Genomic DNA, 25867 nt, shown 5'->3' on the forward strand with positions numbered 1-25867 from the left:
TTATAGATAGAACATTAGTTTTTCTGTTTTTTATCCGATGTTCATAAGTCCAGTTTTTAGCTGAAAATTTTCTGTACTTTTTGCCAAATTATCATAAATTAAGCAGGATAAATACAGCATGTATATTGTTGAATAGTAAATGCAGTTTCTAACACTGTCACTACTTTTCCATATTTAATTTTGACAGAACTTTTATAGTCACTTATCCACCCTCAAAATGAATACGAAATCTAGTCTGACGACTTTTCTGTTCAATTGGTTTCTGATACGAGAGGTTACAATTGTATTTTGTAGTAAAACTTCAATTTATGAGAAATAGATCATACTCAAGAGATGTGGAAGTCATTGTGATCTAATTCCTGTGCCATCTAAGTACCTATTCTTTGTAGGTAGTATGTATCAATTGAAACGCCACTCTAACTTAAACTCAGGTAATCTTTTAGTCTCAATGTAAATTTCTGCATTCGACTATCGAGCTCCTCACTCATTAAACAATGACACTCTTCAATCATAGAGAACATAAGCCTGCTTGTGATTCTCCTGGTGGGAGAGTAATTACGCTTATTTCACAGTATAACTTGCAAATTGCTTCAAGTAAGTTGTTTAATTTGGTTTGTTGGTACTTATTACCTTGTTATATTTACGTAGGCAAAATACATAATTCTAATCAAGCTGCTATTTCCCATCGATCTAAATCAGTTTTTATACGTTTTATTTTTAGTTTAATGTTTAAAATTCTATAACAATTTCCCCTCCTCTGAATACGATGCAATCATATATAATAATTTTCATATTATTATATTTGTGTTTATGCCACAAAGAATGCTGACGTGATCTTACTAAACTAAATTTCTGTTTTCATGTAACAAGGAAGTATTTATGCATTTTTACTAAAGTATAGTTCAGTGACCTTGTCACAAAGAAGCACTTATGAATCCTTATTAAAGTACAGTTCTGTGTTCATGTCACATAGAAGTGTTTATGCACACTTATCAAGTTACTTTTCTGTTTCCATGTTACAAAAAGTGTTTGTAGATGATACTTACAGTTTTATGTCCATGTTAGAAAAAAATAGTCTATGTAATCTTACTAAACGACACCTATGGGTCCATGTCACAAAAAATTGTTTCTGTGTTCTTACTAAACTATATTTCTATTTCCATGTCTCAAAGAATTGTTTGTATGTCCTTACTAAACTATTTCTGTTTCCATGGCGCAAAGAAGCATTTATATGTATTTATTAAAGCACAGTTTTTATTAAAGCACAAATAAGTGTTTATGCGGTATTATGAAACTACATTTTCATAATTTTGTCGACACATAAAAAAGAAGTGATTATACGGCATTATTAAATTGTATTTTCTTTCCCTGTCACAAAAAAGTTTTTACGTGAGATTATTAAACAATAGTTCAGTACCTATTTCTCATGGAAGTGTCCTTATAATGCTGCATTTCTGTGTCCACGTCACAATAAATGTTTAAGTCTTACTAAGTTGCGGTTCTGTGTTCATGTCACAAAGAAGTGTTCATATGGTTATATTAAGCTGATTTTTTGCTTCCATACTACAAAGAAGTACTTATGTGGAGTTATTATACAACAGTGATTATGTGCCATTACTAAACTACATTTCTGCGTTCATGTCCCATAGAAGTGTTTATGCATGGCCAGGTGAGTTAAGGCTTTCGACTCGTAATCTGAGGGTCGCGGGATCGAATCCCGATCGCACCAAACATGCTCGCCCTTTCAGCCGTGGGGGCGTTATAATGTGACTGTCAATCCCACAATTCTTGGGTAAAAGAGTAGCCCAAGAGTTGGCGGTGGGTGGTGATGACTCACTGCAAAATTAGGGACGGCTAGCGCAGATAGCCCTCGTGTAGCTTTGCGCGAAATTCCAAAACAAACAAACATACAACACTTAAGTCCTCTATCCATGCCACAAACAAATGCTTCATGTGTTTACTAAGTTAGATATTTGTGTTGCTGTCACAAAGAAGTGTTCATGTATCCTTACGAAACTAATGTTTTATGTTCTTGTTATAACCCTGTGTTCAAATGTCCTTAATAAAATACATTTCTGTATCCATATCACAAAGAAGTGTTTATGTGGTCTTACTAGCCTGTAGTTCTACGTCCATGAGAGAAAGAACTGTTTATGTGATTTATCTAATCTGTAGTTCTATCATTATATCACAAGTTAAGCGTATAGAAGCTTTACTAAACTACAATTCTCTTTTTATATCACAAAGGAGTGCTTACATGTTTTTGCTAAACTGTACTTCTATGTCTCCAGTGACACAGAAGTGTTCATGTATTGTATCTACATTTAAGTTTTGTGTTCATAGCATATCACATAAACTGTTTATGTGGTCTAACTAAACTATGCGCTCATGCTGAAATGAAGTGTTTATATGCCCTTAAACTGCTATTCTCTTTCGATGTCGGAAAGAAGTGTTTATGTAGCTTTATTAAACTATAGTTCTATGTTTATGTGTTTTTTTTTCTAAGCTACAGTTCTGTTTTCATATCTAAAATAAGTGTTCATGCGTGTCATTTAACAAAAAGTGTTTATGTGGTCCTAGTTTGTGATAATTTCATAAAGTATTTACATAAATTATTCTGTGCTCATGTCACACACAAGTATTTATGTGTTCTTACTAAACAACAGTTCTATGTTGTTGTTACAAATGAGTGTTTATGTGTCATATGTTTCCATACCAATGTATAGTTTTATGTTCAGCTTAGTAAAATGTTTATATGGTCATACTAAACTACAGTTCTGTGTTCATTTAACAAAGAAGTACTTTCGTGTCACGCGTGTCTTTACTAATGTGTAGTTTCGTGTCCGTGTCACAAAGGATTGTTTATATATTCTTACTAAACTCTCATTCTGTGTCTATCTCACAAAGAAGTTTTGGTACATTCTTACTAAACTGTTGTTTTTTCCATCACGAAAGAGGTGTTTTTGTGTCCTTACTAAACTACGAACTTATGCCGATGTCGCAAAGAAAATGTTTATGTATCTTTACTAAACTACGTTTTTGTGTTCATGTCATAAAAAACTGTTTAGGTCTGCTCATTAACCTATATTTTGGTGTCACAATGAAGTGCTTTTGTTTTAATACTAAATAAACTATAGCCGTATAAATGATGGCTAACTGACAAAGAAGTGTTAGAAAATGCCATTGCCAGTTTTCTGATTTCGTGCGTGATATTTGATTTAAGAAGTTTCCTCGTCAATAACAGGTCGTAAAATGAGAAATATAACATAGTATATTGTTGAATTTTAGCCTTTAAACGAAATACCTCATAATTAATAAATTAAAATGTTTTAATTTTTAATGTTTCAAAAGTTTCAATAAGTTATGACTTTCTATTTTCATTCAATGTGTTACAGGCCTTGACATTGGATATAGTATTTTGTTTCTGTTTTAAAACTACGTGTTCTAGTTGGTGTTAAGCATGCATCATACTAATAATACCAATGTGTTGTCAGTTCGCATTCAAAAATTGCGTAGTGGAGAGAGAAAGGTATTACGTCAATGGATGATTTTTTTTTAAGAGCGCTCTGCAAGAAACTGCTAACACACCACACGAGCGCATTAAGCAAATCGCCCAGTAAAGACGCTTACCCGCTTGGCGCACACAACTGTTAAAACGTTGTCTCTTCCGTCAAATCCTTTAGTTCCTCTTAAGGCTTTGAGAGATCAACGTCTTCTGCTGTCTCTCTCTTTCCAGTAATGTTTAAAAACAATACATCTTGAACTGAATGGAACTAGTGATTCATTACACAACTGTAAATTCTAATGAATACAAGAGATGGAGGAAAAAATCTTATACTAAGGAGCACTGGTGTTTCAATATTTTAAGAGAGCTGACGCAACAGTTACTGAGGCCAGGCAAAACAGGTGGGTTTATTTCTTTGTCTGAACATCTTGTGTTGATCTTACCCTTGTGGGTTTTGATGAATTAATTAATTAAATAAATTCCTAAAATTTTAATTTTTTTAGTTATATAGTTTCATAAATACTAATTTCTAATTGTTTTATGAACATAATTTACATAAGAAATCAAGCCTGGTGTTTTTGGATCGAACGAATCTACAATCATGTATTCATAACTCTTCTAAAATAATAAATAAACATTAATCACACACACATGAGACATATAAACTACACAATTTCGACAGGAAATATTTTTAGTCCCACAACCAGTGACATATAAACTACTATACAATGCTACAGACACTAACTATATTTATTCCTATCATCTGTGACGTAGATACTACAATAATACTCTTCAAATACTAAACCTATATAATAATACAAAATTATTGACATTTTAGTTAATATATTTACATCGGTATGTAAAATCGTATAATTAGAACAGTATCTTATCAAAGCTTTTATTTTATAGGAATCATAATATCAAACTTATCACACCGTAACTATACTAATATGAAAGCTATCATCTCATAAAGGTACTAATATAAACGCTATCACCTCAAAATACCACTGATATCAAAGATACGACCACACATTAATAAAAGTAAACCTATAGTCTTATAACAAACATCAAAGGTATGATCACACAATCATATTAACAGTATTAACAGTCTAATTAATGGCAGTACTACTGAACTAATCTATTCGTAACAGGACTGACATTAAGTTAACTGTAATAACAACGGTACAATAACGTTTATCTTTTTGATATTTCTTAGTTTTTACTCTTAAGTAATACAGTTCTTATAACGTTTCAGATACTCTCCACTTATAATATTTCTTCTCCGAAGCAAAGGTAATATTCTTCCAATCATACAAAACTAGTTGGGATAATGCATCAGTTGAGTTCTTGTTACACTTTAAAGTGGTATTTCACTTCATTTATCCTGCTATAAGGATGTTGTTGTGGCCTAACGCTTTCATTAAGTGCATTATTTTGTTACACACTGTGATTAACAAAGTTTACTGACGTTGAGTCTTTACGAAGTGCTTATGTCAGAAGCATTTCGGTAATAAGCTGTAACATCGTTGACCGTAAATTTGTTTGTTTGTTTTGGAATTTCGCACAAAACTACTCGAGGGCTATCTGTGCTAGCCGTCCCTAATTTAGCAGTGTAAGACTAGAGGGAAGGCAGCTAGTCATCACCACCTACCGCCAACTCTTGGGCTACTCTTTTACCAACGAATAGTGAGATTGACCGTCACATTATAACGCCCCCACGGCTGGGAGGGCGAGCATGTTTGGCGCGATGCGGGCGCGAACCCGCGACCCTCGGATTACGAGTCGCACGCCTTACGCGCTAGGCCATGCCAGGCGTTGACCGTAAAGCATCAAGCAAATTCATTTCACGGGAAATCCGCTGTCATCAAAATCTGTTAGGAGGCTTTAACCTTACAGCCATCGATGTGTGGCTTTAATTCTTCTGTAAGATATTTTCGCGAAGTGTTTGGGTACCAAATTACTTGTAGGTTCACATCTTAGTTGTTTATGGGGTTCCTAATAGTATTAAGTTACATACATAAATACTTCAATATTACCAGCATTAGACCCGAGGGTGGATGATATTCACCCCTCATTTTTAAGAAAACGTCATTTTTCATACCCTTACCTGCAGTGTAGCTGTTTTGAATACTAGTTTACGAAGGTTTGAATTTTTCTATTTTATCTACCAGTAGTTTAATCTTATGCAGTATAATAAATAATTTCTGTTGAGTTTAAATCTGAATATTGTAAATAGTCTCACTGATTATTGCTGGTATCCCAGACGTATTTCTCATAAAAAAGTGAACGACTTAAGTCAACTTTTATACATTTACTGTCCTAACAGACAGAACACAAAATTACTCATTATGGTGTAATTTGTGGCCCCTAACAGTAAAAAAGGTATAAAACCGTAAGGTCTATTAATGCTCGTAATATTGAGTGTTAACATTGTATTTGTGAAGATTTCACAATTGTTCAAAATAACTTTGATAGTGACGCTTTAGCACATAGAGCAGAATTAACGCTATATCACCCATCTCAAGACATTATGTTATATAACTTAACATCATTAGAAAACTTTGTTTTTTGTTTCTGCCTACATGTGATGAGGACTCTATTGACTTAGCATAACACTTGTGAGCTAAGTATCTTAGATGAACCACATTTTTTTTTCATTTTATGACATTCGATCAGTGATATCACTACCATATCAGTACTATATCACTACTATGTTAGTACTATATCACTACTATGTTAGTACTGTATCACTACTCTATCAGTGCGATATCACTACTATGTTAGTACTGTATCACTACTCTATCAGTGCGATATCACTACTCTAAGAGTACTATATCAGTACCATATCACTACTATATCAGAGCTATATCAGTGTTGACTAAGCTAACAAAGAACTATCAAAATGCATTTTTTTATTTAGATTTTTCCTTATTTTAAAAACGGTTGTTTTGAAAAGTTAAAGTCCGCATTTTTTAAAATAAATACATCCTTTTATTTATACGTATATGTACATATGTATATATATTGACCAATATGTTCGAATACAGAAAAGTTTTCCAATCGCTTAAAACATAAGTTGACTTAAATTTCCTTCGGTCTACTACAAAAGTAAAATATAGGTAATGAAAAAGACAGAAAAGACATTTGCAAATAGGCAGTAACGTCAATTGTCCACGACCTTCGATGACTATAAAAAACCATTCAGTAAGAGAGACAAGGTGGATCGTTGAGAAAGGAAGTCCTGATAATTCAACACTCATATAAGAGATTCTAAGTTGACGTTTCCACTACAAAAGTATATATAACTTTATAAACGGCTATTAAACAAACAGTTATTTCTTCGTTAGAATTTACTTTGTTGGGCCTATAAGTCGCTTATTACATCCAAATAACCCAGGCAGTTCTTTATATTTTCTAGAAAATTCGACTTAGGAGCAAACATTAATGTTTTCATATTACATAGTCAGAAGTCATTACCGTCAGAATTAGAACAACATAGCTTATGTTGATATGAATAAAACTATTATCACGATAGTCGGATCGTCATAAATTAAACAGTGTTGTTCAGTTTTATATATAGAAATTATTATCACGACGACTACAAGGTCGGCTAGGTAGGTTAAGGCGTTAGATTCGTAATCTGAGGGTCTCGGATTTGAATCCACGTCCCACTAAATATGCTCGTCCTTTCAGCCATGGGGGCTTTATAAGGCGACGGTCAATACCATTCGTTGGTAAATGAGTAGCCCAAGAGTTGGCGGCGGGTGGTGATGACTACCTACCTTCTATTTAGTCTTACACTACTAAATTAAGAACGGCTAGCGCAGATAGCCCTCGTGTAGATTTGCATGAAATTAAAAAACAAAACAAACTACTAGGTCGTTAAAAATAAAACAATATAGTGTAGGTTGATATGAATAAAGTTATTTTCGCGATGGGCATGTTGTTAAAACTAAGACAGTGCAGTTTAGATTAATTTGAAGAAAGTTATTATCACGGTGACCGAGGCCCGGCATGGCCACATGGGTTGAGGCGCTTTACTCGTAATCCGAAGGAAGCCGGGTTCGAATCCCAGTCGCACCAAACGTGCTCACCCTTTCAGCCGTAGGGGCGTTATAAAGTCACGATCAATCCAACTATTCGTTGGTAAAAGAGTAGACCAAGAGTTGGCGGTGGGTGGTGGTGACTAGCTGCTTTCCCTCTAGTCCTACTGCTAAATTAGGGACGGCTAGCGCAGATAGCCCTCGTGTAGCTTTGCGCGAAATTCAAAACAAAACCAAACAAAACAATCACGGTAACCGAGCAGTTAATAGTAAAACAATCTAGTTTAGGTTGATGTGTGTGTGTGTTTTCTTATAGCACAGCCACATCGAGCTATTTGCTGAGTCCACCGAGGGGAATCGAACCGCTGGTTGCGGTTGATATGAAAAAAGTTCTTATTAGAAAGTCGGGTCGTCAAAATGAAAACAATGTAGTTTACTTTGATAGGAATTTTTATTTTCATATTTTGAAGGAGACCCAAGAAGCGAACAAATTGATGATGTTTAACATTTAACTGATCAGTTTAATGTTCGAATTTATTACAAAATATGAAACTGAAATGAATAATGCATAAATTCCAAATGATTTAAAACCAGTGATATATCACTGACATTTGTATCTCAGAACGGCGTGCACAGGTTTTAACACTCTTACTAATAAAACAGAGAATAACGTTTCAACCTTTCAGGTTAACAAAACATCATTTCTGAAAGAGGCAAATAGTGAATAGCAACCCCCGCCAAATCTTGAGCTACTATTGTTTGTTTATTTTGAATTTTGCGCAACGCTACACGAGGGATATCTACACCAGCCGTCTCTAATTTAGCAGTGTAAGACTAAAGTGAAGGGAGTTAGTCATCACCACCCACTGCCAACTCTTAGGTTATTATTTTACCAACGGATATTGGGATTGATCATAACTATGTAAGGCCCCACGGCTGAAAGTACGATAATGTTTGTTGTGACCGGGATTCGAACCCGTGATCCTCAAGACGTGAGTCGAGCGCCAAAAACACCTGGTCATACGGGGCTAGTTACTATTGTTTGACCAAATAAGAGGATTTGATTATTACCCCTATAACGCTCCAATAGTTATCAAATCTTAAGCGCATTTTATTTGTGGTTAAAATAAGGATTTATAGTCCTACACGTTAACCACTAGGGATACACTCAGCTCTAACTGGAGTACTGTCACAAAAATAACTTGCAACATTTTAACAGAAAACAACAACAAAAGATATTATTTTTTGATATAAAAAGACCATAAAAGTATGTGTAACGTTTCAACATGTAAAGTAAAATATAAAAAAAATCTTTCTTACACTAAACAAATTACATTTCAAGTGTAAAAGTCTGCTTATTCAATATTTATAGTTTGTGTTAAAACATAGTACAACTGAGTCATTCTGACATTCCACATTATTTATTATTTCATGCGTAAAACTCTCGATGCACCTTTAATAATGCCAATGAAGAGTCAGTGTGTCAAGTTAGAGAGAGATATTCTAGATAGTATTAAAGTAATGCTGATCGGTAATAATAGGTCTATATTTGAAGGTTCCTGATTTCAGTTTCATGGATTGTTAGTAACTAGAACTTTACTAATGTTCAAGAAACATTTGCTTATTTATAGTATTTACGTCGAACTTATAGAGACTTATAATAATGCGATTTAGTATAGACCAACGATGTTAAACGATGTTAGGTTTTGTAACCTAATGGTTTATCTAGAAACTGTAATTAATTTAAAGCAAATATTTATTGTCCTTCGTTGGCCAGCTGTAAGCTTACGGACTTACAACTATGAGTTAAAATCAGGAATTTGATTTCATACGTTGGCGACTGAATAGTGTACCTTTGTACTGAAACAAACATGCGAGCGATAATTTGGTGATTCAGTATCAGGCATTCGTGTGTTCTTTACTAGTTAGTATTGGTGTGCTGCTTGTAGCATTTAAGAGTTTACATGTTGTTTTCACAGTTCTTTACTTCTTCCAACTATCTTTTTGATAAAAAGACTAGCTTATCTTCAGTTAATGTGAAAAACTCTTAGAAAAGATGATAGCAGGAATACGGTGCTTTTCAAATACCATTGCCATTTCAAAACAACTCGTAAGCACTTTAATCTAAGACGAAAGAGTGTGTCAGACAGCTGGTGGGCGGATGCTTTGATTTGTGCTATAAAATTCATTTCTAGAGATGTAGTCCTAAAGATGGGGAGAATCTTGGTCTTCAGAACAAACTAACTTTTTTATTACAGTAACAAAAGTTGTTGTGTTGCTGTCATTTAGAAACAAACTAAATCACTGTTGTAGCTCAGTACGGTTGGCTGGTGAACAACTGGCTTTAGGATTTGAGAAAAATGTTTAAAGCAAGAAAATAAAGATGGAGGAAAATTACCTTTTGAAAGGAGCGGCTACTTCTGTACACTACAGGAACAATAGTGTTTATATGGATGTTCGGAAAGTTACTGTACACTACAGAAACAATAGTGTTTATATGGGTGTTCGGAAAGTTACTATAGAACAGTGGTAAGGTTAGTAGCAGCGTGCGTCTGAAACTTGTTGTTAGTATAAACCAGTTATTTTACTACAACGTCTCCGTATTCGTAGATTTGTCACGTTTAACACCGTTGGTTTGTTTAAAGGATGTTTGACACCAAACTTAATTTGAGCCTAGAAAGCTTAAAAGTTAAATTCAAGTAAAAGTCTTCATTACTTAAACGCCAGTGATGGCATGTTATTGTCGATAATTCTTCCAGTGCTGCAAAAAATGTCATATTTGTTACTCGTATTTACGGATAAATAATTTACAGCACTGTTATCGAATAATCTAAGAATCTAGTTTTTGTTAGTCATTGGTATATTGCTGTTTACACGTGACTTCATCGCTATTGTAGAATGACTTAAAATTCCAGATTTAAGTCAATCGTTCACTGGAGTCACTAAGACTTTCTATTTTGTTTCAGAATAACTTAAGAATCTACGTTTTGTTAAACATTGATATGTTATTAGTGACATGCGACTCCGGTGGTATTGCAGAATGACCTATAAATCCAAGTTTTTTTTTCAGACACTGGTCTGTTATTATTGACACGTGACTTCCAGCATTTTTACAGAAAGAACTAAGAACCTACAGTTTTGTCAGACGTTGTTCGTTATTATTCACACACATTTTCCGGGATTGTTATACAACACTTATAAATCCATTTTTCTTAGATGTTGATGTGTTAGTTTTTACACACGCATTTTAACATTTTTATGGGTTATTGTTAGCATACAACTTCCAGTAGTTATATAATAATCTAATAATTCTCATTTTTGATAGGCATTGTTATAAACTGATCTAAGAATAAATAGCTTGTTAGCCACAGGTTTATTACTTTTGCCAATTGACTCTCATCGTTCTTTTATAATGATTTAAGAAACCACGTTTTTGTTAGACGTAACTTTCTACACTGTTATATAATGTCCTGAGGATTCATTTTTATATTTAAGATTGGTAATGTCATGACGTAATGATGATGCGACATCTTGTATCTTCCTGTAATATTTAATAAAAAAGTAATTGTGTTGAAGAATCAGATACAATTAGAATCAGTAATCTGTATCAATTAGTGAGTTAGTGAAAATTAGTGAGTACTTTTACCTGCAATTCAGTTTGTTATTGTTCTTTAAAGTTAAACACAAAGCAACACAATAAGCTACTTGTGTTCTGTCTATCACGAACATCGAAACCCGGATTCTAGCGTTGTAATTCTTCAGACATACCGCTGTGCCAATGGGGGGGGGGCAATTCATTTAATAAGCTAGACATTGAGTTAGCCATCGAGAAAATTCTTGCAAGTAAGTTAGTCAGGTGTACATTGGTTTCCGACTTTCTATTCTTTGTGAGGTTAGGTATACAAGTGAAACTACTTTGTGGCAAACATTATTGAAGAAATAAATCAATTCGTTATTGAGAATTTAAGAGAGGAAGTAAAAGCAAGAAGTACAAAGTTTAAAGAAGAGTTACTAACGAAAATAAACTTGATTGAAGACAAGCACTACGAAGACAAGCACTATGAAGCTGATGGAGATGTAATAAGGGATTACAATAATAAATTCAAAAAGTTATGGAATACATCTGCAATATAGAAAGCTGTAAACTGAATAATTACAATAGGAAACCAAGAGAAGACCATTAACAGAATACAAATTTTAAGAATGAATTAGTAAACATAAACTTCAAACTATCCACACCTCTGTCTGCATCCACTACAAAACTGCAACCTAATACACCATGTACAATACAATATGGAATAGCAAGATCTATTTGATCTATACCTATTACCTAATTAAATCCTTAGTTATTTCGCCAGCCGTATATTCAAGCGTTAAATCATTATATAGATATTCAGTATCATTTTGTTAGATTTCATTCCTCTGAAGCATGTTTTTCATTGAAAATATTTTATCAAGATTAGTTTACCCGAAAAAAATCTGTGATGATAAGTACCAATATCAGAATGTGTAGTTTTAACTGAAGAATAAAGTTTATGAATTTTAATCAAGTTCCATGAACACCACTATCGGATAAAACTGTTCTACTGATTATACATGTATAATCAGAAATAATATGATCTTTCTTTCTTATGTTCCAAATACTTGGTAATTTATTTTTTCTTTGTGAAGTAGGATATGACTGTAATCCTTCAAACCTATCTAAGTCATTACTAACTGGTTTGAAGCTAGTTGTATAAAATATTTTAAACAAAATAATGATGTACTGAGAAAGTCTTTAAAAACATTGAAATGTTTTTAGGCAAAATACCCCTCTTTTAAAAACAATACATTGCATGATTTAAAAGGGCCTATTTACCATTCTGATGTTCGTGGGGTCTAAGGTTCGAACAATGATGTTGCTAAACATTTCTTCAAATTTAGCTATTGACACATGATAAAAATTACACTAAATCTCGTTATTCAGACCAAAGAGGCGGGCATAAACCTTACAGTAGTAGGTGATGCTAGCTGCATTCTATTTTTCTGGTCAGTGGTTAGTAGATTAGATTTATGAACATCTGTACCTGAACAATTTGTTCTGGCCATTTATCCCTTGCGCGTATAAAACACAGTTTATATTGAAAATTCAAAACTCTAGTTATAGTTTTTAATGACTTAGGATAAACACAGCTCAGAGCTAGTCCTCAAGTTTAATTTATAATATTATCAAAACTTCAATTACATTAAGTTGAAACTAAAAAGAGTTTGAGCTTTAGTTCAAATTTCCAAATTCAGCAAAAAGTAACGTAATTTAATTTGACATAACTGATAGCCTCAGGCCTCAAAATAATATTTATAGATATCTCACATATTCTAGTTAGTAAAATTCTATTACATTAGAGTAATTGTCTTGAAAGTTCCTTGTAGTAATATCAATCTTCTTGTAATGTTCTATACAGATGTTATTAAAACTTTATAAGTTTGAAGTTTAATATAACGTTTTAGTTGCTCAAAGTTCAAAAGGAAATACTTAATTTTAAGCGTTTCATGAAGAAACACCATTAACTGTTTGTAATAATGTATTTTAGTTTTAATTTCAATATAAAAAATCTTGGTCTTGGAAATTTTAAGCTACTTTTAAACTTTTAAAAATCTAACAATACCAGCATTATATTAAAAATATAAGATGAGGTCAATTGTTTCTTATTTGGAATATAACTTTGGTATATTTACCAAGAAATCACTAATCATTCATTGTTGTAAGTCAAAACCGAACTTTAAACAATTTCAAATTATTTACTACTCGACAGTAGTTTTAACTTTTTATTAGGTTACCCAAATTCATAATAACTTAAACTTTAGAAGGTGACTTTTAAAGAAACGTAAATATTATTACGCTATTCAAACTCAAAAAATGATATATTTAAAAAAATATATATAATTATGTTCTCCGATAAATTTGATTTTAATTTGACTTTTACTGATCTATAAAGTTTTAAAAGAAAGCGTAATTTTTAGTTGAAATTTAGTAGGTTATTTAAACATGTTACTACTTAGTGATTAGAGAAGATATAATTTCTCAAATACCATTCTACTAGGTTGTTTATTATAAAGATACAGTAAAATATTCAGATTTGATTTATTAAGATCCAAGATAAGTTATACATGGTTAGAAGAAATCGAACTTTTTATGTGAGTCCTTACGTAACTTTGAAAGATTTGTTTGTTTGAAATTAAGCATATAGCTGTGCACAATGGGCTATCTGTGCTCTGCCCACTACGGATATCGAAACCCAGTTTCTAGCGCTCCAACTACCCAGACATACCGCTGTACCACTGGGGGAGGGGCATTCTATGAAAGATCATGAGAATTTATATTTAATTAAGCTATAAAAATGAAACTTTTAAATTACCTTTTACCCATATGTTCGATTCAAGAAAAGGTGGAATTTATAATTGAATTTAATAGGTTATACAATTCAGTAGAAGATGAAAAGTTTTACATCTTCTTATTATGCTATCCATGAAAAAAAAGGAACTTTCAAATTATCTCTTAAGAGAAAGTGCTTGTTTTTTAAATACAGTGTAGTTGGCTACTCAAAGTCGAGAGAATTGAAGTATTTCAATTGACATTTACTAAGCTATGAGAACAAAGCGAATTTTAACTTACTTTCTAATAATCAATTTGAGATCAATAACAACCAAAATTATCTAATTATTTGTTACTAGCCTATTCAAGGCTAGTGGATTGGTTTGGTTTGATTTTCGCGTAAAGCTGCACGAGAGCTATCTCCGCTAGCCGTCCCTAATTTAGCAGTCTAAGACTAGAGGGAAGGGCTAGTCATCACCACCCACCGCCAACTCTTGGGTTACTCTTTTATCAACGAACAGTTGGATTGACCGTCACATTAAAATGCCCCCATACTTGAAAAGGCGAGCATGTTTGGTGTAACGGGGATTCAAACTCGCAAACCTCGAATTACGAGTAGAGTGCCTTAATCACCTGGCTATGCCGAGCCAGATTAGTGGAAAGTGAGTATCTTTTCTATTTGTAATTACACTATTCTGGGCTATCCGAGATACGAGAAAAGACAGAAGTTTAAATTATTTTGAATGATAATTCTTACTCTTCTCAAATGATCATAATTTAAGGATGTAGAAGTTTGTTTTTATCTGAATGTTTAATAAATCTTTGCTGAATGTGAACATATTTCACTGAACCTTATTTCAATCGAGCTAGGTTTTAATACACATAATACATTATTGATTGTTCATTTACGTTAATCATATATCGTTACAAAACGATTACAGCAAAGTGTGCTATATGACATCTGAGTATGTGTGCTAATTTAATAAATATATTCTAAGTGCTATTTATAAGTAAACATATTTAAAAAACAACAGTCCTTGCTAATGAGACAGTGACAATGAAATAGAATGTGTGTATTTCTAGCGGTTGCAAATTAAATACTTCGTTATTTACGCAGTTGGGAATATTCTGTAGAGTTTACTGTAAGTATTTTCTATAGTTATCTTTCTTTTCAATTTACAATCATTGCGCCAAGCGTTAATTCTTAAAATGTAATTAAGCTTATTATTTTAATAAAAATTAGTGATATTTTATTGAATATTAGTAATGATAAATTATTTGAAAAAAATAAAAAGTTTTCGCCCTTTGAAAAAACTAAGGTGAAACAGGTTTGACATAAGTTATCTTAACAACGTTTTTTTTCTATCTTAACAAGGTTGTGTTGGATTTCCAAATTACGTTTTTTAAAATAGTTTGTATATATTCGATTTGCATATTTTATGGTTGGTTATGTTATATAAAAGCGATTTTGAATGTAAAAAAAATATTAACATGTTACGTAACAATCACAGTCGATATAAAGACGGGGTAAAAGGGAATGTAGCACAAGAACATTTTGATATATTTGGTGTTTTGTAGGCAGTGTATTCCACAATAAGAATGTTCGCTTTTGGAAAGGGTATGTAACGGATATATTTGACAGAAAATATTCTTACTCCAGGTAACAAAGATGAGTTCAGACTGAGAGCTTAAAATTTTCCAGAGGTGATATCCCTTACATTTAATGGATAGAAAATCAAAAGCATGTGGAGCAACTTGGATTATAGAACCATCCTTATAATCTGCAACAAGTCGTGCTCCAGCTGTAATAAGCAAAGATCGATTTCTTCTAACAAATGAAAATACACCATTATTGGTCAGTGACAAAATGATCTACATGTCCCACTATTCCAGGTAAGAGTACGAAATATAATCGGAATAGCTCTCCATCTGGAATACAGCACAAATCATATGTAATGTAAACGAGTTGCTTCTACGATATATCCTTTCAACCGTTCCGTACCTTAAACAACAAGAGAATTGAATGGATATTAATTCTATTCCATATAAGACTTACCAGTGAACTCGTCAGACACCGCTATTATGAATTTTTGTTTCATTCGACTGTTAAAACCAACACCAGGAAACCGCTGCCTTCCTACACTATACAGATTATAGAAGGCAATAGGAAGGAAGGTTGTGCTTTGAAGCCAGTCGAGTTTTTAACACAAAAAGGTTATTATCAAAATGTATGATCGTCATATAGAGCATGAACGGAGGTAGCAACATTGACAGCAGTGGTTCTCAACCTTTTCTGACTTGCGGCACACTACGATAATCTGAAAATTTTCGCGGCACACCTGGAAAGCCTTAACAATGTTTTTAGGTACACGTTATACGGCAAGCGTTAAAAGCCTTAGAACGAAAATTACGGCCAAAGCAAGCGAAAATAATGTAATTGTGCATCACGTTTAGATACACGTAACACAGAAGAGTTAACTTAAAAAGCTTTAGAACGAAAATCACGGCTAAAGCAAGCGGTATTAATGTCATCTGCACATTGACAATATTATTGCTTGCTTTGGCCGTGAGTGTCGTTCTAAGGGTTTTTAACGATTTTGTGGTATAGCAGAAAAATCAAAACTTTTTATTTTTATTTTTACACATGTTTTTAATGTGACGCTTGTGCCTGCTTCCGAGAGCAAATCAAATTGAAGCGAGGCTCTAACGTAGACAAACAAGCTCGCATTTCATCATCGACTGTAAAAAGCCTCTCTTTCTTTATGGCTTTAATTTCTGTCAATTCTGAAAATCCAATTTCGCAAAACCACAAAGATGCAAATGAAACCAGAACATTAATTGCTTTTGAACTGATTGCAGAATATGAATTTTTAATGGAGATCCAAAGCTCATCCATGCTCTTTTCGGTAAACAATGACTGATAAAATTTGTCGTTTCGTAAATCAATGTGCTGTTCTTCCTCCTCAGTTGTAAGATTTGTTGTCTCGTTCATTCCGAATGGATAAGTCACTTAGTTATATTCGTCGACAGCAAGTAACGGAAAGTAATGTTTTAGTGCGGACTGTAGGTCGCTTAATGTGTTGAAAATTTGAGGGACAATTTTCTTCTTTGACGGACTTTCGTTAACAGAAGAAAAACAATCAAGGATTCATCTCGAGATCTTATTCTTCCACATCGTCACATTTTCATCGAAGGCCTTCAGTTTGGACGTTGCAGTTATAATGTTTTCAGATGGTCCTTGAAGACTTAAGTTCAGAGAATTTAATTTTTCAAACAAGTCAGAAACAAATTGAACTTTCAACTACCAGATCTCATCATGAAAAGAAAATTCAAAACCTGCTTCCTCAACCTCCAAGAAAGAAATAATTTCAGTTTATAGTTGGAAAACACACTTTAACACCTTTCCTTTCGAAAGCCATCGAACTTTAGTGTGATACAGTAGCTTTTTGTAGTCTGAATCCATCGCCTCACAGAGAAGAGAAAAAAGTCGAGATTGAAGTGGTCGAGACTTGAAGAAATTCACCACTTGAATAACTTGATTCATAACACACTGCAAATCTTTTGGCAAAGATTTGGAGGCGAGCGCCTCTCTGTGAATCATGCAGTAAACAATCCTAATGTTTGGATTTTGTTGGCGCACCAGAGTGACGAATCTCTTCTTTTTTCCTTGCATTGAAGGACAGCCATCGGTGCAAATGCTGACACAGTTACTCCAACGTAATTTGAAGAGCAAAATATTTCCATTCACCAACTCGAAAATGTCTTGGCATTTCGCTGTACTTTTTAAATCTTTGCAAAATAAGTATTCGTTTACAATTTTTCCATCTTTTATGAATCGAACAAAAGCCAGAACTTGAGCTTTTCCACTAACGTCAATAGATTCATCAACCTGAAGAGACCATAGCAGAGACAATTTATCTTCAAGCGCTTCGAAATGTTCGCAAACTTGATCCTTCAAATCCGACGACAAGTCTACAATTCTGCGCGAAATTCAGTTTGCTAGGAACAGGCGCCTCGTTCGATAAAGCTGCATTGCTGAGAAGGCAGAATGGTAATTGAGAATGTTCCGATTCCAAAGCGATAAAACCGTATTCGATGCATTCGTTTTTGTACTTTCGTTTGATTCCTTGCTTTTGATTCAACACATTCTCCTTTGCAGCACCAGACTTACTTAAATATGTTTCCATGGATAAATGATAAGCTAATTCACACACGATAAGCACGAAGTTCTGCAGTTGATATAAAATTCCTACCTATAGCGTAGTAGCTGTAGCTTACCGCAGAATGAGAACGTGTTCCAGAAAGCAGTTTGATTGTTTTATGCATCATTTATGACGTACGAAGCGCTTGTTGCGCCACAATTAAACTAACAGTCGAACAGTTGCAATCGAGAATGAAATTTAAATGTGAACGTCTCAGTGCTCGAGTTCAATGACAACCATCGAATGTTTTGGAAGGTTTCAGAGTGTCTCTATAGTAGCTTTATTTAACTAATGTGTTCGACTTGCTTTTAAAATCCCAAGAAAGTTGAATGTGTTTCAAAAACACCGCGGCACACCTGCCAATCTCTCGCTGCACACAGGTTGAGAATGACTGATTTAGATGCTCCAAAATCGTTTTAATATGATGTATTTAACCTCTGTAGCACATTCTCGTACCAACATCTTTGATCTTGTAGAAGTTGAGATAATACCGATTACAGTTATGAAAGGATTATATTTTACATTTGATATATTGAATAACGCTAACGAGACTTTATTTTTGAAATTTAAGTATTATTCAGTTCAATAGTTCAACATTTGAAATCAAAGTTTCACTGTTTTCAGTGAAAGCTGAAAACAAACTATTCGAAAGAAAATGAACGCTGTCTCTGATGAATCTAAAAGATTTGTCTCCTTAACAGTTAAATAACTACTACTATTTAAACTTGATGCATAAAAATGTTTTATGACATTTATTAAATTGATTTAATTCCATTCAACATGATTTTGTATAAATAAAAATCTCTTTAATACAAGGAGTTACGTAATAAATGTGCTGAAAAGACAAGACAAAATAAATACGAACTCTTTGAGTCTCTGTACTTTAGTGTAGGATAGCAAATTGCTTGGATATCCATGTTAAAATTCTAACATCACTCGTAAACATACAAAATACATATATATAAGAGATCGTCTTAGCGAATGTTGAAGACAAACTATTTGATTGAAAATGGATCTCGTCTGTGATGAATTTAAAAAAATCTGGATGCTTAATAGTTCAAGTAACTACTACCAGGGGTCACTATGACAACATAGTGTAAAAGAAATTTTTATTTTGTCTCGTAATATTGTAATTACTAAATTGCTACTTATTGGCTCAGACGTGAGCTTGAGGGTTTACACCGCTAAAAATATTGTGATGTTAAATGTATAATTTAATATCAGGTAGGCTATTTATTGAAATAACTATATCTATATTATATACGTAGTTTCAACCTTTTTAACCCATTACAGTTTATTATATCATGTGATGAAAACAACTCACAAGTAGCTTTGAAATTACATTTATAATATAAACTATGTAGCAGCTGATCGAGAAATTAAAGAGATATGGACCTATGTAACTGAGTAAGTTCCTAAAGAAGTGGAACAGCAATAACTATTTACTAAAGAGTTAGACTAATATTTATTAATCAAAGAGATAGATGAACAATTGTTAATGATCATGACTTACGAATATTTCACACTTTCAGTTTTAATACATAGTGTAAAATGTTCACGCGTGTCTTTTATATATATATCTATTTTAACGTTATCGAATATAGACATTAATTTAAAATGATGTTTATTCTACCATTTATAGGCTACGTTGTTAATAGGTCTCTAAGGTTTGGTATGTTCAAAAACAAACAGAAAATGACAGATTGCCTACGCGAACGTTAAACCTTGATGTTTGAAATTTTTAGCAAATTAACGAATGTTTGTTTTTGCGTTATGGTTTGATACAATTAACTTTTTTTCTGTTATCATAAGAATAATTTGATTACGAAGTTTACATTTGATACCAACCAGAGGTGCTGACGCCTGCAGACACAAAATAATCAAACTTCGTGTTAAGGTAAAGATAATCATCTCATGTCATTAACATATCTGTTATATATAAAAGTTAAGATAAGGCCATGGTTTCCCTGGTAGCCTTTGTCTACAATATTCTGACAACGAAACACAGACGTCATTCTAATAATTTTTTTTCTTGTTTTGTTTTACAATGGTGACAAAACGTTAGTCAGCACTGTAGTTCCAGAAAACATTGTAATTATGCGTGAGTTGTAATAAAAAATAGAGATTTTCACATAAGGGTCTGATAAGTTGTGAGTAGTGTTATGATTTTTGTTTCCAAAACGTGGTACTTTAAAAATGGTTTTGCATGAACTTAGCTTTGGTTTTAAGGAATATTTAAAGCTGAGATTACAAGTAATTAAAGGCTGAATAATCACAAAGAATGGAAAGTTATGTGTTAAGAACATGTTCAATTCTTTAAGAACATTCCGTTTCTTTACTTCAATGCCGAAGTTTACCATACTGCTTTTTAGCATATATACGGCAATTAGTAGCAAATAGTGTTGTCTAACATAAACGGTAAGTACTGAACAGTAACTTTACTGACGTTTCGTTTTACTTACCTGAAGAAAATACAGGTAAGCAAATGAAAACGTCATCTAAGCACCAGTTCATCAAACAATTGTTTCTGTCTGTTTTAAGAATGACTAGATGAGGAAACATTGTAGATTAAAATGTGAGTGTGTATGGATTCCTAATTGCAGGTGTTGGGTGGTTGATATTTGTGAAAAAGATTTTAAAAAATGTATCAATAATGGCCAACAAACGTAGCCAGTAAACACTGATTTCAATAAGAAATTATTTAAGTTGGTGGTGTAGTGTCATAACTTTCGTCTCAATTGCAAACAGTCAACTAAAAAGCTGCTCTTTTGATTAATTACTGAAACTTTTTATTTGTTCTGGAACATGGTTCGAAGATTAGTGAAATATTGACGCCTTGATGGATTTTGAAATTATCAGGATTTTCATAAGACAGTGCAATATAAACCTTTTACTGACTCGTATGAAATGCTCATATGTGTATGTTATATATCCTATTTTAATGCCATCAAATACGAGTATTAATTTATTTACTTCTTAATATATCTATAACATCGATAGAACAATATAACTCAGAGACCAATACAGTATTAAATGATCTATTTAAACAATAATTCTGTCAAAGTGGGTTAAGTAAAAATACGGCAATGGTAAACAGTTCCACTACGTACTAGGTTATGGTCGTAATTTCAAGACAGAAAGAAATTTCAAAAATATGTATTTTATACCTCCGTTTTGTTTTTGATAAAAAGTTAAAAAAAACCTTTACTACACGGCGTACAAGGCTATTACTGTCGATAATATATCAGTTCTTTGTTGAACACGAAATCTGGCGGCAAGTTGTAAAAAACAAAAGCGACAAAAAGAACAGAAGTATTTTATTATCGTGTGCCTTTACCAAACTCAGACCTTCTCAAAAAAAAACATTACATACTTCCACAGAAGTGTTGAACGATGGCTCGAAAGGGATTTCACTGAGTAATAAAGTAAGATACTATTTTCAATCATATTCCAGGGTTTCCAAAAGGCCCTGCAGCAGTAGTATCAAATAACTTATTCGTAAAGAGACGTACGCCACGCTGACTTAGCCAATCTGATTGAGTCTGCATCAGGAAAAATGGTGTTTTATCTTATTTTTCCAAGGCGGTCAAATCTTTTTTTTCCACAGATCTGAGCTATGTAACTTGTACTATCATTTTAGCGAAAAACTTATTCCTGTAAGAAAATTTGAACATATATATATGTGTGTATGTGTGAGCTGTTTTAATCTCCTTAACAGACATACGCAGATTAATCAACTGAAAGAGATTAGTAAAACTAATTAATTAACTATATAAACAGAACAGTATAGTTGATGACATAATTGAAGAGATACTTCAATGACTAATTAACGAAAGAGAGAGACTAATAAATAAATAGCTCTTCCAGTAGAATGATTAATACCGGATTGAGTAACTAAGGAGATGATTAATACCAGATTGAGTAACTGGAGAGAATGATTAATACCTAATTTACTAATTTATAATATGACTGATAATTAATTAACTAACTCGCAAGGTGACTAACATCCGATTAACTAACTCAGGAGAAATACTAATAGCTGATTAACTAATCCAGTAGAATGATCAATAGTTGATTAACTAGCTAAAGAGATAAGCTAAAAGCAAAGTATTACCTTAACAGTTGGACCAGTGGATGATTATTTACTCAATTGTAAGTCATAGGCATTTAGAAATTGTATTCGATTATAAACAAATACATATATACTTATTTATGAAACTACTGAATGCCTTCGATTGACTTTTTCCACAGGATTACAATCAGCCTCAGGCTGTTAGGAACAACACGCTGTGGACCTTAATACATTTTTCTGTTTATTAAATAAAAAATACTAACATTTAATAAGTAGTGCCATCACCATGTTGTAACAATGATCACAGCACATGCAAATTGGCATTTTTGGCTTCTCCAGATAGAAATAAACTTTTCTGCATATATATTAGCCAGTACTGATATGATGAGTTGGTAATAAAAAGATGGATGATATTTCCTCGCTTGACGTCTCAGAAGTCTGGATAAATCTATCAAAAACTTCAAATTCCTGCATTTCACATACTGTTACATTGTCTGAAAGACAGAAGTTTAATAACAAGTGTTAAGTTGATAAAGGTTAGTGTAGAACTGAAACGTTAAACTTACAGGCTGTAGAGTGTAGATAAATGCTGAAATGGAAAATAAAAATGCGTAACATAAATTGCCTTACAGTGCTGACTGAAAATTAAAAAAAAATCTGCTAAAGTCTTCCATTTAGTAAAGTTTTGTTGTAGATACTACCTACACGTTTTCATAGCAAAATATAATTTGAAGCTGTCTAGCCTTACAACTACATTTAGCAGCTACGTTTTACTTAAAATATGCATATTTTAGTCAAGTTAGATCCTCTAATATTCCACTACGACGTAGAAAGTATAATGTGCTGGCTAAATCTGTTGGTAGAAGTTCACTGGCTATTAACATGAATATAGTATTGAAAATGGGATTTTCTAAGCTTTAATTCGTCCACTTTTAAATATTTGCAATATTCAGTGCATTGAAATAAATTCAGAAATTAACTACGTGGTTTAAACCTTTTCTTCTTTTCTCTTTCTGTTTCAGATCTAAAGTTATGGAAGCAGATCATGGTTTCAGAATACAAGAAAGACGTCAGAAGTCTATAACACTCATTCAGTTCGTGGTAAATAAAAAGGGGGAGCCTTTAGAGATTAACTATCTTTTATTAATTCTCGAAGTTCGATAAACCCGAAGATGGCGGAAATTATAGTAACTGGATAATTCCAAACATGAAATATAGTAAGGTGTAATCATTTATTTTTTATTTTTATATGAGTGAACATTATAATCAATGGAATTTTTGATAAACCAGCAGGCTTGCAGAGAATCACAGATTTTACTTTTGGTGAACAAAGTAAGTGTTATATTACCGACTGTAATTATTACGAATATTATGCTGCAACTGTTTTTAAAGAATAGGAAGCGACAAATGTTATCTACTGTTTGTACATAAACAGAACTGAATGTATATAGACTGCCATATATATACTTCCTTGTGTGAACGTTCTCTCTTTTTTATTTCGAGCTGAGTTGATTCAATGCTTTCGTAACTCCACCAAAGTAACTGTGTCGAGTTTTATTCATTGAAATGACTCACGTGATCAGTTATTAAACCAAAGGAAATTGTGACGCCTGCCATGCACTAATAATATTGTAATTTTCAACCGTAATTTACGATCAGATGAGAAGTCATTATTTTTCCAATGGAGCAAACACTTAGTAACATCATCCTCATCGTCGTTTTGTCGGTGATAATCTTCCTTACTTTGGCAGGAAATACGCTTGTGATTACAGCTGTCGCGACGACACGAAGGATGCGAACAATTACTAATTATTTTGTGGTGTCACTAGCTGTGTCCGACTTATTGGTTGGGTTCCTTGTGATGCCGTTGGGAGTGATGCAGGAAGTGGCTCAATTCTGGCCATTGGGAAGGATAACCTGTGAGCTATGGATCTCTCTGGACGTGTTGTTGTGTACAGCTTCTATCCTGAACTTATGCTGCATCAGTCTAGATCGTTACTTTGCTATCACCTCTCCTATGAGATATGTGGTCAAAAGGAACTCAAGACTCGCGTTAGTAATGATTGCGGGCGTGTGGATTTTGTCAGTTCTCATCACCTGCCCTCCCTTGTTTGGTTGGCATGATACCGATCGGCAGACTTCCAAGAAATGTGAGTATAACAGCAATATTGGTTATATAATATACTCTGCGTTAGGTTCGTTCTATATACCCGCTTTGGTTATGTTGTATGTTTACTACAGAATCTTCGCTGTGGCCAGAAAGCGAGAATCGGTCCTGACAGACAGTCTTGGCACATTAGACGATGGGGGTAATTCATCCTGTGCAGGGGATAATACAAGCTCGAGCCAGGAAAGATATAGAACTCACAGAAACACAGAGTCTGTTGTACAGATTGACATAAGTCCAGCTTCCAATGATCAAGGGACAAGATCGGAAAAAACGATTGACAGGGACTCCGATAAGGGTCATTATGTAGCTTCAGTCCCTTCTGTACGAACATCTTTAATACTGGAAACCATCTATGACAATGACAGAGGGTTCAGGACTTACTCTTCCACTGAATCTCGCGAAACATCGTTCAGCAACATACCCCTCTGTCGCAGTTTAAAAATAAAAAAAGACCCATGGCAGCGTAGACAGGGCTACGAAAAAGCTGCTTTTCAAAGAGAAAGAAGGGTCGCAAAATCTCTATCTGTGGTAGTAGGAGGGTTTGTTTTATGCTGGCTTCCTTTCTTTGTTGTATACATAATAGGACCTTTCTGTGTGAATCCAATTCCTCCCGTTCTGTCGTCGTGTTTGGTGTGGTTAGGATGGGTCAACTCTGCCATAAATCCCTTTATCTACGCTCTCAACAATACAGATTACAAAAAAGCCTTCGCACGTTTGACCATAGACAAGATTAGGAAAACGAGAAGGACAGATGTGGCTAACTTTATCTGAATTTTCATCCTCAACATTATTGAAAGTTGACATCATGCTAGAATATAACTATGACTATATTTGTTGCTACTATTGTTGTTTATTGAAATAAGTTCGTTGTTGTTGAAATGTAAAAAAGAAAAAAATATCACATTTGTTTTCAAAACAATAAATGAAAACCTTCTGCTACACTAGAAATCATTTGATTCATTTGATTACCAAAGGTCTTAACTAACACGACCAGGAATATATTGTTATAATGTGCCTGTATTGTTAATCTACAAATACAGGACTTACAGTCTGTCGCAATAAACACAACCGGCACTTTGGGGCTGTAAGTGTTCCGTAGGAGTGACGGTGAAAATCACATTTGTTCGTCTATACAAGAATAGACCAAGAGTATGCGTGTGTTATTGATTAAATCATGCAAAAGTAATCCAAGAATGTGTGTGCTCTTAATCAGTTGCTTCGTCTATAGTTTATCAGTTCAAAAGTATAGATGGTGCTTTGGTTAGCTTCATATAACAATTATCAGACAAAGAAACAAACTTAATATCATAAAGCATATTTTCAATGTAAAATTCACAAGAGTTCTGGGTAGTTTTACGTTTCAATTTCTAAACTATTTTAAAACTACTGAGAAACCAAAGGCTGCAACTGTCACAAACCCCCCAACTCTTTGATTGGGAACATTCTCGAGCACTGAATACATAAACGATTTGGTAGATACCCCATTAGGAGTGAGAACATAAACATCTAACACTTGTGAACAT

The 25867-nt window shown here is 33.4% G+C and overlaps 1 protein-coding gene across 1 annotated transcript; it reads left to right on the forward strand.

Annotated features, from left to right (window-relative positions):
• Nucleotides 1–3627: 3627 nt before the first annotated feature.
• LOC143244665 (octopamine receptor-like) lies at nt 3628–25277 on the forward strand. The gene is made up of 2 exons (XM_076489759.1): nt 3628–3906; nt 23197–25277. The coding sequence occupies exon 2, from the start codon at nt 23856–23858 to the stop codon at nt 25113–25115; it is 1260 nt and encodes a 419-aa protein (XP_076345874.1). The 5' UTR covers nt 3628–3906; nt 23197–23855; the 3' UTR covers nt 25116–25277.
• The last annotated feature ends 590 nt before the right edge of the window (nt 25278–25867 follow it).

Source organism: Tachypleus tridentatus, chromosome 2 (assembly GCF_004210375.1).
Source record: "Tachypleus tridentatus isolate NWPU-2018 chromosome 2, ASM421037v1, whole genome shotgun sequence".
Lineage (NCBI taxonomy): Eukaryota > Metazoa > Arthropoda > Merostomata > Xiphosura > Limulidae > Tachypleus > Tachypleus tridentatus.

Excerpts from the sequence above, each read along its gene's own strand:
- LOC143244665 (XM_076489759.1), top strand. The coding sequence starts at position 23,856 with ATGGAGCAAACACTTAGTAACATCATCCTCATCGTCGTTTTGTCGGTG.